The sequence below is a fragment of the Anomaloglossus baeobatrachus genome, chromosome 3, assembly GCF_048569485.1.
Source record: "Anomaloglossus baeobatrachus isolate aAnoBae1 chromosome 3, aAnoBae1.hap1, whole genome shotgun sequence".
NCBI classification, from domain to species: Eukaryota; Metazoa; Chordata; class Amphibia; order Anura; family Aromobatidae; genus Anomaloglossus; species Anomaloglossus baeobatrachus.
The window spans coordinates 170,070,879-170,087,357 of record NC_134355.1 but is presented as its reverse complement, the minus strand read 5'-3'; the positions used below and the strand labels follow the sequence as shown (position 1 = coordinate 170,087,357).

At 42.3% G+C, this 16,479-nt stretch overlaps 1 protein-coding gene across 4 annotated transcripts in view; it reads left to right on the top strand.

The window, feature by feature from the left end:
* The first annotated feature begins 6,541 nt into the window (after positions 1-6,541).
* ADGRG6 (adhesion G protein-coupled receptor G6) overlaps positions 6,542-16,479 on the top strand; it is a 202,103-nt gene continuing 192,165 nt past the window's right edge. For all 4 annotated transcript variants that reach the window (XM_075339576.1, XM_075339575.1, XM_075339574.1 and 1 more), the window contains exon 1: positions 6,542-7,391. In XM_075339576.1, the coding sequence (XP_075195691.1) occupies positions 7,390-7,391 (2 nt within the window). In that variant the 5' untranslated portion in view covers positions 6,542-7,389. The remainder of the gene's footprint in view (positions 7,392-16,479) is intronic.

The following is a 16,479-nucleotide window of genomic DNA, read 5'->3' as shown; positions in this document are numbered from 1 at the left end:
GAATAGCAGAAACTGCTGTGTGAATACTGACATGAAAAATTCAATAGCTGTATGTACGAATGAAATGTGAAAAATGGAATCTGCATTACTGCCATGAATATATGAATAAAGAGAAATTTAGCTACTGAATTGATCAATGCAATAGAGCCCCAACACTACGCCAAAGTATTTCTCTACGTTGGGGTCCCTAGCTTGTGTGTGTCCTCTCATGCAGTTAAAAAACTTACCGTGTATGGGAAGCTGAGACCCAGGCTATATATACGATGTGGATTGGCAATAGGTGTGTGGGGAGGGTTCCCAAACGAAAAACAACTAACAAATAAGAAATAACGTTTGGAACTCCATTCTATGTCTGAACTGGGTGCAAAAACCTAAAAAACATCACTATGGGGAGATAAGGTATGCACACCAGTGACTATGTAAGAAGAATACATGGAATAGCAGAAACTGCTGTGTGAATACTGACATGAAAAATTCAATAGCTGTATGTACGAATCATTCGTACATACAGCTATTGAATTTTTCATGTCAGTATTCACACAGCAGTTTCTGCTATTCCATGTATTCCCCTTACATAGTCACTGGTGTGCATACCTTATCTCCCCATAGTGATGTTTTTTAGGTTTTTGCACCCAGTTCAGACATAGAATGGAGTTCCAAACGTTATTTCTTATTTGTTAGTTGTTTTTCGTTTGGGAACCCTCCCCACACACCTATTGCCAATCCACATCGTATATATAGCCTGGGTCTCAGCTTCCCATACACGGTAAGTTTTTTAACTGCATGAGAGGACACACACAAGCTAGGGACCCCAACGTAGAGAAATACTTTGGCGTAGTGTTGGGGCTCTATTGCATTGATCAATTCAGTAGCTAAATTTCTCTTTATTCATATATTCATGGCAGTAATGCAGATTCCATTTTTCACATTTCATTCGTACATACAGCTATTGAATTTTTCATGTCAGTATTCACACAGCAGTTTCTGCTATTCCATGTATTCCCCTTACATAGTCACTGGTGTGCATACCTTATCTCCCCATAGTGATGTTTTTTAGGTTTTTGCACCAAGTTCAGACATAGAATGGAGTTCCAAACGTTATTTCTTATTTGTTAGTTGTTTTTCGTTTGGGAACCCTCCCCACACACCTATTGCCAATCCACATCGTATATATAGCCTGGGTCTCAGCTTCCCATACACGGTAAGTTTTTTAACTGCATGAGAGGACACACACAAGCTAGGGACCCCAACGTAGAGAAATACTTTGGCGTAGTGTTGGGGCTCTATTGCATTGATCAATTCAGTAGCTAAATTTCTCTTTATTCATATATTCATGGCAGTAATGCAGATTCCATTTTTCACATTTCATTCGTACATACAGCTATTGAATTTTTCATGTCAGTATTCACACAGCAGTTTCTGCTATTCCATGTATTCCCCTTACATAGTCACTGGTGTGCATACCTTATCTCCCCATAGTGATGTTTTTTAGGTTTTTGCACCCAGTTCAGACATAGAATGGAGTTCCAAACGTTATTTCTTATTTGTTAGTTGTTTTTCGTTTGGGAACCCTCCCCACACACCTATTGCCAATCCACATCGTATATATAGCCTGGGTCTCAGCTTCCCATACACGGTAAGTTTTTTAACTGCATGAGAGGACACACACAAGCTAGGGACCCCAACGTAGAGAAATACTTTGGCGTAGTGTTGGGGCTCTATTGCATTGATCAATTCAGTAGCTAAATTTCTCTTTATTCATATATTCATGGCAGTAATGCAGATTCCATTTTTCACATTTCATTCGTACATACAGCTATTGAATTTTTCATGTCAGTATTCACACAGCAGTTTCTGCTATTCCATGTATTCCCCTTACATAGTCACTGGTGTGCATACCTTTTCTGTTTGTGTCTGTCAGTAGTTATAAGGTATTTTCAAAAAGGATTTATGAGTCAGACAACACATATTGTAAGGCTACTTTCACACATCCATTTTTTTGCCATCAGGCACAAACCGACGAAATGCGAATAAAACGGATCCGACACCGGATCCATTTTATTCCGCACTAGCTGTAGTACCTGGGCATTGCCCGGGATAGTAACTGTCTCTCTACCTCTCTCCCAGTCTCTGTCTGTGTGTTGCTGTCTGTCTCTCTGTCTGTCTCTTTCCTTGCCTGTCTGTGTCTATGTCTCTGTCTGTCTATTTCTATCTGTTTGTATTTGTATCAGTCTATCTGTCTCCATCTCTGTGTCTGTCTCTATGTGTGTGTCTGTCTGTCTCTTTCCAGGTCTGTCTCTTTCCAGGTCTGTATCTTTCACTGTCTGTCTCCTTCCCCGTCTGTCTCTTTCCCCGTCTGTCTCTTTCCCCATCTGTCTCTTTTCCCATCTGTCTATTTCCCCGTCTGTCTCTTTCCAGGGCTGTCTCTTTCCAAGTCTGTCTCTTTCCAGGTCTGTCTCTTTCCCCATCTGTCTCTTTCCCCATCTGTCTCTTTCCCCGTCTGTCTCTTTCCAGGGCTGTCTCTTTCCAGGGCTGTCTCTTTCCCTGTCTGTCTCTTTCCAGGGCTGTCTCTTTTCCCGTCTGTCTCTTTCCAGGGCTGTCTCTTTCCCCGTCTGTCTCTTTCCCTGTATGTCTCTTTCCAGGTCTGTCTCTTTCCAGGTCTGTCTCTTTCCCCGTCTGTCTCTTTCCCCATCTGTCTCTTTCCTCGTCTGTCTCTTTCCAGGGCTGTCTCTTTCCCCAGCTGTCTCTTTCCAGGACTGTCTCTTTCCAGGTCTGTCTCTTTTCAGGTCTGTATCTTTGCCCGTCTGTCTCTTTCCCCATCTGTCTCTTTCCCCGTCTGTCTCTTTCCAGGGCTGTCTCTTTCCAGGGCTGTCTCTTTCTCCATCTGTCTCTGTCTCTCTCTGTCTCTCTATCCATCTTTCCACCAACATCATATAACCTCACACATAAGCTTCAACTAACAGTTTATTTTGTTCCTATAGCAACCACTGACAGTTGCTATTAATAACCTATAGCTCCCACCTCCATTCAGTTTAATGGCGGCAGGATTTTAGAGACTTAGGCTGGAAACACACTTATGCGTGTAAAATCAGTCCGAGTTGCATGATAAAAAGTCGGACGATTTCAGTTCACTTAATCATTAATGTGCAATGCAACTGCACTGTGATCCTGGGATTTTTCTCATGATTGCAATGCGTGTGCAATGCGTGTTTGATACGTATGGGATCCGTTTTTACTATGTCATCTGCCATTCAGCTCTACTACATGGCCGCTGACAGCAGACACAGACAGAGCCATGTAGCAGAGCTGAATGGCCGCTGACAGCAGACACAGACAGAGCCACACGATCAGAATGAATTCGGATGAACTTCACCTGACTTCATTGTCATCCTGCAGCTCTGTCTGTGTGGCATGGCCCCTGATTTTCGGTCACCGGTGAAGGTCTCACCGGTGACCGCAAATCCCCTGAGTGACCGCAGTGAGCCACGCGTTCAGCGGTGCCGTCACTGAGGTTACCCGCGGCCACAGCTGAAGTCCTCCTGCTGAGATCTGTGACCGCGGGTAACCTAAGTGACGTCATCGCTGATAGCGCGACTCAGTTCAGTCGCTGCAGTGAGCTCACAGAGAGCGGTCGTGGTCTGTGACTGCTTTCTGTCAGCTTCCAATGTAGCAGAGCTGACAGCTTCGAGGGACCTCTGTGGATTACGTTGGACCTGGAGGGGTATTTGTGGACTTGAATAAAGTGGTGAAAGAGGGTTGTTTTTTTTTGTTATTTATTTCAAATAAGGATTTTTTGGTGTACGTCTTCATTTTCTTAATCTTACAGGTTAATCATGGAAGGTATCTCGGGGAGACGCCTGCCATGATTAATCTAGGATTTAGTGGCAGCTATGGGCTGCTGCCATTAACTCCTTATTACCTCGATTGCCACCGCACCAGGGCAATTCGGGATGGCCGGGTACAGTCCCGGGACTGTGGCATCTAATGGATGTGGCTATTCCGGGTGGCTGCTGGCTGATATTGTTAGAGTGGTTGGCTCCCCATAACGTGGGGCTCCCCATCCTGACAATACTAGCCTTCAGCCGTGTGGCTTTACCCTGGCTGGTCTTAAAATTGGGGGAACCGCATGCCGGTTTTTTTTAATTATCTATTTAGTTATTTTACTGCATGATATAGACCCGCCCACCAACAGCTGTGATTGGTTGTGGTGAGACAGCTGTCACTCATCGTGGGGGCATGTCTGACTGCAACCAATTATAGGTAAAGCAGGGAATACGAGATTGAATAATGAGCGGCCGGCTTTTTCAAAAGAGGAGAAGCCGCCGGAGCAGTGTGAACGCCAGTGTGAACGCCGTGCAGCGCCGCGCTGGTGATCGGGGATCGGTGAGTATGAGAGAGGGGGGGGAAGGAATAGACCGACATGGACAGAGAGAGAGAGAGACCGACAGAGAGAGAGACCGACCGACAGACCAACCGACAGAGAGAGAATAGAGACCGAGAGGGAGAGACCGACTGACAGAGATAGAGATTGACCGACATTGTGAGACCTCACTCATTTCCAGTGTTTTGTGAAACATGCGATAAATGTATTTAGAAAAACGAATGTCACTAGGATGGTGTGAGTGCCGGTCCATGTGACATCCGTTTATTTACCCGCTCCCATAGAGTTGCATTGGAGAGACTCGCGCGAGAAACTGTCCAAAACGCAGCATGCTGCGATTTTTTTCTCAGTCCGATTTGGACTGAGAAAAAAATAGCAGATGGGAGCTGCCTCATTGATTAACATGTTTCCGAGTGCAATGCGAGAATTTCTCGCATTGCACTACTGCGAGAAAATCGCAAGTGAGAAGTCGGCCTAACCATAAAGCACGGGGTTAAATTTTTCTGTCAAAACTTAAGCGGGCTTTACAAGCTACGATATCATTAATTAATTATCGTCGGGGTCACGGTGTTTGTGACGCACATCCGGCATCATTAACGATATCGTAGCGTGTAACAGTTATGTGCGACCTAAAACGATCGAAAAATCAGCAAAAATCGTTTGCCGTGGAGAGGTCGTCCTAAAACAAAAAATCGTTTACCTCTCATTAGCGATGTTGTTCCTCGTTCCTGCAGCAGCACACATCGCTGTGTGTGACACCACTGGAGCGAGGAACATCTCCTTACCTGCCTTCACCGGCTATGCGGAAGGAAGGAAGTGGGCGGGATGTTTACGTCCCGCTCATCTCCGCCCCTCCGCTTCTATTGGACACCTGCCGTGTGACGTCGCTGTGATGCCGCACGACCCGCCCTCTTAGAAAGGAGGCGGATCGCATGCCAGAGCGACGTCGCAGGACAGGTATGTGCGTGTGACGGGGGTAAGCGAGGTTGTGCGCGACGGGCAGCGATTTGCCCGTGTCGCGCAACTGACGGGGGGCGGGTAGGATCGCTTGCGTGTAAAGCCCGCTGTAGTCTACGACGTTCCCTGGGTCACATGAGGCGTCTGTGCAAAATTTTGTGATTGTAAATGCGACGGTGCGGATTCCTTTAGCGGACATACACACATACATACACACATACACTCAGTTTTATATATTAGATTGACTTGTATTAATGCCGTATTGTGCCGCATGGCCTTGCGTTGCATGCGGCGTCCACTGGATCTGGAGAAATTTCTTTGTCCGGCTGCCGGAAAAGACGCAACATGCAACATTTTTTGTCGGCAAAAAATCGGACCACGCCGGATTCGGTGCCATCCGGCATGTTGAATAATGGAAGCCTATGAGTGCCAGATCCGTCGTCATCCGGCATATGACGGAATCCAACGACGGATCCGTTTTTTGTTTCTGTGCATGTTCAGAGTCTCTCTCTCTCTGTCGGTCGGTTTCTTTCTATGTCGGTCGGTCTCTTTCTCTGCCAGGGTGTGTGTGGTGATGATGGGGGCGGTAGTGCCTGCGTGTGTGCGGTGATGATGGGGGCGGTAGTGCCGGTGTGTGTGCGGTGATGATGGGGGCGGTAGTGCCAGTGTGTGTGCGGTGATGATGGGGTCTCTCTCTCTCTCGTGAAAAAAAAAACAAAAACCGTATCCATTTTTGGTGGATCCGTCACATCAGTTTTTACACAATCTGTGTGGATCCATTGCATCAGGCAAAAACCGGATTGTGCCTGACGGCAAAAAACGAATGTGTGAAAGTAGACTAAGGCTAGGAGAAATACAAAAGTACCCTAATATTTATTTCATATTCCAAATATATAATACTTCTTCAATGATAAAAGTTTTCAAAGTCAGACATAGATTGTAAAAGAATCATATAAAGTTAGTGTAACTATAATGCCAAAAATGTGGAAGAATTCACAGAAAACATTTATTTTTACATATTTATTTATTTAAAATGATGGTAATACTAAGGACAGACGTAAATAGAATCGCTACACGCTGATTCAGAGGTTCATGGTGTAGTTCTGGGATGAATGCTGTGGCAGGGGTTACAAGTTAGGGTAGGGCTGTACTGAATAGAGTCTCTGAGGAGAAGTCTCAGCAGCAGCCCTGTCCACCATACACAGTAAAAAGACAGTAAAAACATGGGAGGCAGCCTGAGCAACAGGTTCTGAGCAGCCTAAAGCTCCAGCACCTGGAGGACTGACACAAGCAGTGCTCGGAAAACTTGAAGGAAAGCTCTGTGAGAAGAGGTAAGAGAGAAGCTGAAATAGGATGAAATTGGAAAGTGTGGACAGCCAAAGACTGTGAAAAAAAGCAGATACTGTAGAAGAAACCTAATCAGCCTACTGAAAGATTGTCATTATAAACAATGCCAAAGAAAGAGGTCAGGAGGAAGAGATAAGGGAACAGAGGAGTGTCAGAGTCCCAAAGAGAAAACAAAAACTCACTCTGGACCGAAGAACAGAGTTGGCAACCATCTGAGAACAGTTCATAAGAACATCCCACCCTTCTCTGCTTGGTAGATCTAAGTTTTGGGAACCTTTTCATAGATAAGAAACCTGGAATTCACCTCTTCTCTTCATTCATTCCTGTCTCTGTAACTGACTCAGCCCAAGACAGAAGCAGGTTTTACTTTTGCAATCCAAGTGCTGTAATGTGAAACTGAGCTACACTTGTTCTGAGAGCCTGCAGCACCGAGAGTCAGAGAGCAGAGCGGAGGACTGCTGCCCACTGCAAGCTGAGGAGAAGACACACCACCACCGTCCACAGCTGGTCACCGCAGACATCTCCACTGGGACTACCCTGGTCACACACCACAAGGCATAAGCTCCCTCTCTTGGTCCACTTCACATGATTGACAAGAAGGCTGAGGAGTAGCTAGCCTAAACCCGGCAGGTTTCAAGGAAACTTCTATAGAAGGAACATGCTGCACTTAGTGGAGTAAGGACTACTTGGAAATCTACACCATAATGTAAGTTTTGATTGTTCTTAGATCTAGAAGAATACATACAAAGTTGAGGTGTCTGACACCAGATATGGTGAAGTTCCAGATCAGATCCTGGTGGCATCTCAGAAAACACAAATTCTATCTATCTATCTAGCTATCTATCTATCTATCTATCTATCTACCTATTTATCTAGCTATCTTTTATATATCTAATACACTCAGTCACATAGGTCTTTTTTTTCCTTTTGTAGATATTATGTTAGATTTATTAAGAATGTTCCGACTTGATGTCCCTGAGGGTATAAGTAATAGTGGTAGAATCTCACAACTCTTCATAGCTTTTCTGTGCATGTAAAGGCTTGTGCCTGCTGTTTCTGAATATTAGGTTGGATACTAACAGGAAGCTTTTTTGTACTAGGCAGTAAATTAAACTTTATTAAAATACTCCTTATTTTCTGGCTGTGAATACAATCCAGATCAAATATTGACATATTTTTCAGCTGTCAGGAAGGACTTATTCTTGGATGCTTCAGCCTGGTGAGACCTTTCTAGATGGAGCAGAGAGTAATAAGTTGTATGGAATTCAACAAATGTTTGTGGAAATGTGGAATCTTGTTTCAGCTTATTTCTTAGGAAATGCTAATATTAGGACAAAACTTATTAAAGTTCATGACTACAGAAAGTTCTTTTATGCCTTGTTGAGTAATTACCTGTGTATACAGGGTTCTTTTAACTTAATTTTTAATGTATCAATTAGTATGTGGTATGTTTTCTAAGACATTTTAAAGACTAAAAAAAAGATTATTTTGAAATTAATAGTTGACTTTATAATAACTTTAAAACCAATCAAATTAATCGGAACATGATATATCTATATTTTTAGACAGATGATAATAACATCTGGTTTGAATAGGGTTTTAACTCTGAGACAGCATTAATAAATGAGGACATTCCTAATTCTTCTAGAAAAATATCTAGAATGTTGCAATGGACATCCTCGATATTACAGCTCAGCTAGTAGTGATGCATAGTGATGACAATGTTGTGAGTACCGAGGACATCACCACATTAATTACAGGTAGTATCAGTTGTATAGTGTGTCATCGTGTTCAGAATTTTTACAATATGATGTTCTTGGCATTAAGGAGGGATCATCGTCTTTTACAAACCACTAAATGTGGCCATAGACTTGATGATAATTTTGCAGATCCAATCATGATTTCAAAACTGGAGTATTAATACTTTTATCCTATATAATTATTTCGGACTAATGGAAATCTATCCAAGATATACGTCCAATGAGAATTTGTCATACATTTAGGTTTAATGTTATCAGCAGAATAAAGGTGCTCCAAACTTTCACAAAATGAGTTGTCAGATATATATATATATGTTATACATATATATATTATATATATATATATATATATATATATATATGTGTGTGTGTATGTATATGTATATATATATATGTATATGTATGTATATATATATATATATATATATATATATATATATATATATATATATATATATATATAAAAAACTCTTTATTAGATTGGTCTAAAATTATTTCACATCCAATATCCAGACATAATGTTACTAAATATACAGCTCCAGAATTGTGAATATCTGTTGATAGGTTAGTAACCATTCTGGGAATCCCAGAATAGATAAAATGTTCTTTTCAAGTTTTGTCACTCAGCAAAACTTTAATTGTATGCTTTTCTGTCTATAGTTGGATGCTGCACTATGTATATATACTGTTTATATCATTAGTAAAAATGAATAGTTAACAGGACTTAATAGCTTTTTGTTTCCTGATTCTACTCCAAGTACCCAACCACAAAACGGATTTTCTGCTGCAGTGGCGCACATAGCATGGCAGGTAGTCAACTTGTAACAGAATCCCCTTATTTCTACCTTCTTATCTTCGGGATCACTCCACTGGATAGTCTGACTTGTTCACTATCATACAGGTGCTAATATTTCATTGTGTATCAGTTTATTCCAAATTAGCCAGGTGTCCTATTAGTGGTATTGATATCTATCTATTGGGATGGCTGGTGCGTGCAGTTATTTGTCTTGTGGTGTAGAACAGCAGAATACTTAATACTAAAGTCTTATTTACAGACTTCCTCTCTTAAGAATAGATTTAGACTTTAGTGAGGAACTAAGAAAATTGTCATGCTGGTAGTCAGTGCTCATATCCCTTTATTGTGGGCAGTGTATAGAATTGCTTCATGCCCAGTAGAGAAGTCTGGGGGAAGAATCTGTGAATCTCCACTGATACACATGAATTGGCCTTGATAACATAATAATAAACCTGTATTGACATAGCTGATATGGACGTATAAGTACCTTCACAGCGATCCGACCAGCGATCTGACCTGGTCAGGATCGCTGCTGCATCGCTACATGGTCGCTGGTGAGCTGTCAAACAGGCAGATCTCACCAGCGACCAGTGACCAGCCCCCAGCCAGCAGCGACGTGCAAGCGACGCTGCGCTTGCACGGAGCCGGCGCCTGGAAGCTGCGGACACTGGTAACTAAGGTAAACATCGGGTATGGTTACCCGATGTTTACATTAGTTTCCAGCGCACACCGCTTAGCGTGTGCAGGGAGCAGGAGCCGGCAGCACAGGCAGCGTGAGAGCTGCGGAGGCTGGTAACTAAGGTAAATATCGGGTAACCACCTTGGTTACCCGATGTTTACCCTGGTTACAGCTTACCGCAGCTGCCAGATGCCGGCTCCTGCTCCCTGCTCGCTTCATTTCGTCGCTCTCTCGCTGTCACACACAGCGATCTGTGTGTCACAGCGGGAGAGCGCCTTTGAAGAAAACGAACCAGGGCTGTGTGTAACGAGTAGCGATCTCACAGCAGGGGCCAGATCGCTGCTCAGTGTCACACACAGCGAGATCGCTAATGAGGTCACTGCTGCGTCACAAAAACCGTGACTCAGCAGCGATCTCAGTAGCGATCTCGCTGTGTGTGAAGCATAAAAGATGTTTCTATCATCGTCTGCAGTACAGGCACTGGCACTCAATGATCTTATGTCCCATTACTGTCTTTTTGATCTTGTCCAAGTTGAAAACAACAACATGAATATAAATAACCTAACACACACAAATAAAAGCAGACATGAGACAACTATTAACTTTTTATCCAGATACAATAGGCTAATATTGCCATTTGACACAATTCATCTGCTATCTAAGATTTTATACATTCATTTTCCCATATACAAATGAAGCATGGTGCTTCTGTAGTTGGTGCTCAAGTAGGTTCCTATCCCTTATAACATAAGGATAAAATTTGGCACTTGTGTACGATGTTAATGAATATTTATTTGTGCAAGCAATCCAAAATAATATATATATATATATAGACATTTCGGTCCTAAAGCAGACCTTCATCAGTAGCACGGATTGCACAGGCCAAGAGACAAAAGTCATGCATAGGCGCTATGGAAAAGTGGCACATGCCGCAATAGAAATGGGCGCCCAATATTGCTTCTAATGAATATTTATTAACATTGTACTTGAGTGCTACGGTTTTCTCTTTTTATTTAATTTTCTCAGTGGTAGATTACATTTTCTACCGATACTACTTTGTAATAATGTCACATGGTCTGAAACATAGACCCCCCCAGTTTGACTACTACATCTAACAAACTAATTTACATACTTCTTACTTGAGAAATCCCATCACTTCCGAACCCGTTGTACCATTCTCCCCTCCAATCTCTGTTTACTTACCTGCAGCGGTCATATGCCGTCAACCTACATGACCACTGCACTGAATCACTGGAATCACTGGCCCCAGCAGTCTCATGACGCCTATATTGGCATCACTGCTGAGACCAGTGATTAGCCCATATTGTCACTTTAGTGGATAAAAGGAGAGGAGACAATGGATGTGGTCCACGCTGCCGGTGATTCAATGGATTTCAGGCCAGGGAGGGAAGAATATGCGGTTTATTAAAGTCTACGCGTTTCGAAACCCACTGATTTCTTCATCAGGACAATCAGTGATGGACTTCAATAAACCGCTTGTTCTTCCCTCCCTGGTCTGAACTCCACTGAATCGCTGACAGCGCAGACTGCATCCATTGTCTCCTATCTTTTGGTCTCTGTATACTGTAGAGCAGCTTAGTTGATGCTTCCTCAGGAGTCGTGCCTCTCACAACTCCATCAGGTGAGGTCATCTCCCTCACTCATTCTCCCATTTGTACACAGTTAACACCTTATTGCTCTTTTTTTGCCTTTTCCAGCCCCTTGCTTACTTTAGTTGATGGTACATGACTGTAGGGAAATAAGCTGCCATTGTCAGAGAGCAATGGGGAAGTGGCGTTGTACACATTAGGGATTTACCGGATAAAATCCACAACATGTTCATATTCTGTGTGGATTTAACATGAAAAAGACTGACAATGAATGGCTAATTTATGTGTTCTCCCACTGAAACTTCTTTAAGAGTTCTGACTGATAGGCAGCACTGTGTATACTTGTATAATGTAGAGCAGTAGGGGGGATGCTCTCATAATAAATACACCAGTCTCTTATTCCTTGACGTGCGGACAGATTTGCGGCTATAACATGCTGCTCTTACATGGACCAGATTATTAAGACCCTTATGTAGCTTAAAAAGAACATTAGTTAAGTGCGGGCTGCATCAAATTACTTTGATTTAGTCACCTCCTGGAATAGAATAAAAGTGGGGGACCCATTGTAATGTTCATAAGTCTTAATAGGACATATAAAGAGAGATTTCCTCATCCCTTAAAAATAATCAATGTTTTAGACCCCTAGGATTCTTACACACCCCTTGTTTCAGAATGTTTACCCATTTGTATAATAAAGCCAAAGATTTAAAGTATTACAAAGTTGGAAATATTTTTTTCCAGTAAAAGCCTTTATGTCAAATAGAAATAAAAGCGCCGTATACAGGACATGCTTTATTGTGGAAAAAAAAAGAATTGTCACAAAATTTCCATAAACCAATATGCACTGTATATTGCTCATTTTATATATCACTATAGACTTAAGGTAAAACCAACCTGCAAGGTTTTGGGCAAAAAGGGAGTGCAAACAGTAAATCCTATTTACATTTTATTAATTTTTTTCCATGTATGTGCAGGTGTATGGAGCAGTCTCCAGAGCTGAGCTCGCACCATAGACTGCAAGTGCTGGGTGCATTATACAGCTAACTGCAGTGAACAGAGCTAAATCTGGTCACTGCTGTTTAACCACTAAATTGCCTCTATCAACCTCTGAAAGCTGGATTTAAAGAGGTGGTTCAATAATTATTTTTCCAAGGCATATCAATATTTGGTTGGTTTGCTCATCCCCTTCTCGTGACCCCTGGGTTCCGTGACCTCTGATATCCGGTGATGTCATAGCAATCTCCAGTTGACCTAACATCACCAACCCCAGCCCCAGGCTTCCATGAGTGACTGGGCTGTTGGTGGAGTTTCCCCAGTCGTTACAGCCCAGCTCCACTCCTGCTTGCGTGCTCTTCAGTAAAGGAGGGAGCAGGGAGATGCTGGGCTGTGATGAGCGGTGAAACGCCACCCACAGCCCAGTCACTCAGGAAGACTGGGGCCGGCCACGGTGATGTCAAGTCAACTGGAAGTTGACGTGACATCACCGGACATCGGAAGTCGCGGAGGCCGGGGGTCACGAGAAGAGGATGAGTGGACCGCAATAACGCTTCTCACAGGCACTATTGGCAGCACAAGGTATTTGAGAGAAACTTTGTTTATCAACATAATATCGATGTGCCTTGGAAAAATAACTAGCGAACCACCTCTTTAAGTTAAGCAATCAAGTGGGGTGGGGCATCAATTCACGTATCCATAGCCACCTTCACCACCTTGATGGAAATATGGGGTGCTAATAAGTTGCTATGCTAGTAATTTAAAATACTACTACTAATAATAATACAAACAAATATATAAATCACCCCCTCCCCTTTTTCCAACACAAAAATAAAGTGAAAAAAAGTAAGAAAAATAAAGTCCATTCCATCAAATTATACAATTATTCAATGTCATAATAAACACTGAAAACAAAACAAAAATATAAAGATGCTATTGTGACTGTTTTTCAATCCTTGCATCGTCTCTAAAAATGCAATAAAAAAAAAGGAATCATATGTATCCCAATATGTTACCAATTAAATCGACAGCTTGCTGAGCAGAAAACAGGCCCTACGATAGAAAAATAAAATAGTCACAGGTCTCAGAAATTTTCTATACAAACTAAATTATTTGTTTGTTTTTTTTACAAAGTTCTGACTTTTTAAACCACTGAATTATAAAAGAGGCAGACACGTTTGTAATTGCTGCAATCATATGGACCTGAAGAATCATGTTACCAAAAAACAATGGGAGGATTGTACATTTTTTTTCAACATTTCAGGGTATTACGGTATTTTTTTCAGCACATTACATGGTAAAATCAATGGTGTCATTCAAAGCTACAACTTGTACAGCAAACGTTAATCCTTGTGTGGCTATGTTAATGGAAAAAAAACAAAAAAAAATTACTCTTTGAAAAAGGGGAGGAAAAAATGTGAATGAAAAATAAAACGAAAAGTGGGCCTGTCAGAAAAGGCACTAATTGTACCAATTCCCACTTTATCAGCTACATGCAGCCCTATAGGTATAAATAAGAAAATGTGTAGATGAATGATATTACAGATGTAACCAGTTTCATTGATTTTCTGTTACCTGACCTGTTACTTGCCCTGGGAAATCACCCTCATTATAGCAATGTCTTCAGCATGTGTTCCACATCTTGGTCCCTGTAGGAATCTAGAGTATGAGGGTCTAGCATGGATTACCATTAGTGATGAGCGAGCACTACCATGCTCTGGTGCTCATTAAATGTAACAGAAAGCTTGACTCCCTTACATAGAAATTCTTCCAGAATGCTCAAGATCCCCATTGACTTCCATTACACTTGGTAAACAAGTAGAGACGGTCCCAGCGTCCAACTGTTTGTTAGGAGTACTGAGCACCCGAGCATGGTAGTGTACGCTCATCATTAGTATCGAGCACCTGAGCATGGTAGTGCTCGTTCATCACTAGTACCAAGCACTTGAGCATGGTAGTGCTCATTCCTCACTAGTACCGAGAACCCAAGCATGGTAGTGCTTGCTCATCACTAGTACTGAGCACCTGAGCATGGTAGTGCTTGCTCATTACTAGCTCCGAGCACCTGAGCATGGTAGTGCTCATTCATCACTAGTACCAAGCACCCGAGCATGGTAGTGCGTGCTCATCACTAGTACCAAGCATGGTAGTACTCACTCATCACTAGTACCGAGCACTCCCTCAGCACTAGCTCCGAGCACCAGAGCATGGTAATGCTCACTCATCACTAGTACCGAGCACTCTAGCATGGTAATACTCGCTCATCACTAGTACTGCGTACCTGAGCATGGAAGTGCTTGCTCATCACTGTACCAAGCACCGGAGCATGGTAGTGCTTGCTCATCACTAGTACCAAGCACCTGAGCATGGTAGTGCTCGCTCATCACTAGTACCAAGCACTGGAGCATGGTAGTGCTCGCTCATCACTAGAACCGAGCACTGGAGCATGGTGTAGAGCTTGCTCATCACTAGTACCGAGCACCGGAGCATGGTAGTGCTCGTTCATCACTAGTACCGAGTATAAGAGCATGGTAGTGCTCGCTCATCACTAGTACCGAGCACTGGAGCATGGTAGTGCTTGCTCATCACTAGTACCCAGCACTGGAGCATGGTAGTGCTTGCTCATCACTAGTACCCAGCACTGGAGCATGGTAGTGCTTGCTCATCACTAGTACCGAGCACTGGAGCATGGTAGTGCTCATTCATCACTAATCACTAGTAAAGTGCTGTTCTGAAGTGCGATAAACTTGCTTCTTTGCCTGTTGACTTTAAGAAAGTTGTACGAAAACCTGAAATTTTGCTTTCTAAAAATAAATGGTCTTCAAATGGTTTAGGATTAACACAGCATGCACAACTGTCAGCTTGGTTGGCACTGCTAAAGCCTAAGGATGTATAACTCCTTTCATTGGAGTTTCACAGTTCAGGCTTTGCCATACAAGTGAATAGCAAGTACTGTTTGCCGATTCAGAATCTATTATATCTTGCGTCACGAGAGCGAGTGCCAACCGTATGATAGAAAGATGCATTAGCTGTCTAATCTGCTTGGGCACTTGGCAGTACTGTCATACTAGCAAAGAAAAGAAGTTTTCTATTCACCCCGGGTGAATAGCCGAAGTGTACTGGGCTAGTAAGCATGACCACAATATGTTTGTTACTCTGTTTGTATACTTTATTGTTATACATGAAAGCAAAACAAACAAATAAACAAATACTTATCACTTTTTACATAAAGAAGGAGCCATCGTTTTTGACTCGAACTTCCTAAAAATGACCATTGACAGAGGCTTAAATGTGTGCTTCACAAATCTACCGTGAATTCTGTAGATTATCAGAGGGGAAAAAATCACAGCTGACACTTTTTAAGACATAAGGGTCTATATGTCGATCTCTAGCATCAAAATTTGAAGGGGTTAATTGGCTGGTTTTATGCATGAAATCCATGGAAACAATGAACATTTTGTGAATTTTAAAAGCTAATCATTTCATGTGTATTTTTCCCTGAGAGGGTATAAAATGAGCATAAAATGTTCTTTTCACAATGGTTTCTGGCAGATTTCTTGCAGATTCTCGCAGGGTTTAGGCACAGAATGCTGAGTTTATAGAACAAAGAGATTTGCCCAGACTGGATAGAATTGTAGTGAAATACCCACTACGAGAGGATATAAGTCTGTACAGGTTTAACTGTCTCAGTATTGCCCTTCACTGAGAACAAGCAATGTCTTGTAGATGGTGAGGAATTGAACTACAAAAGTATAGCAGAAAGTTTCTCAACTTCTCATTTAACAATCATTAGGCATACCTGCATGAAACTGAACCATTTCTTTAACAGTAAGGGTCAGCACACACGGCGAGTAATACGGAGTGAGTGAAATGCGATAAAAAATCACATTCCACTCGGACTAATATTACTCTATGTGCCCGCTCCCATTAACTATTTTTTTTTTCTCAGCCCTAAT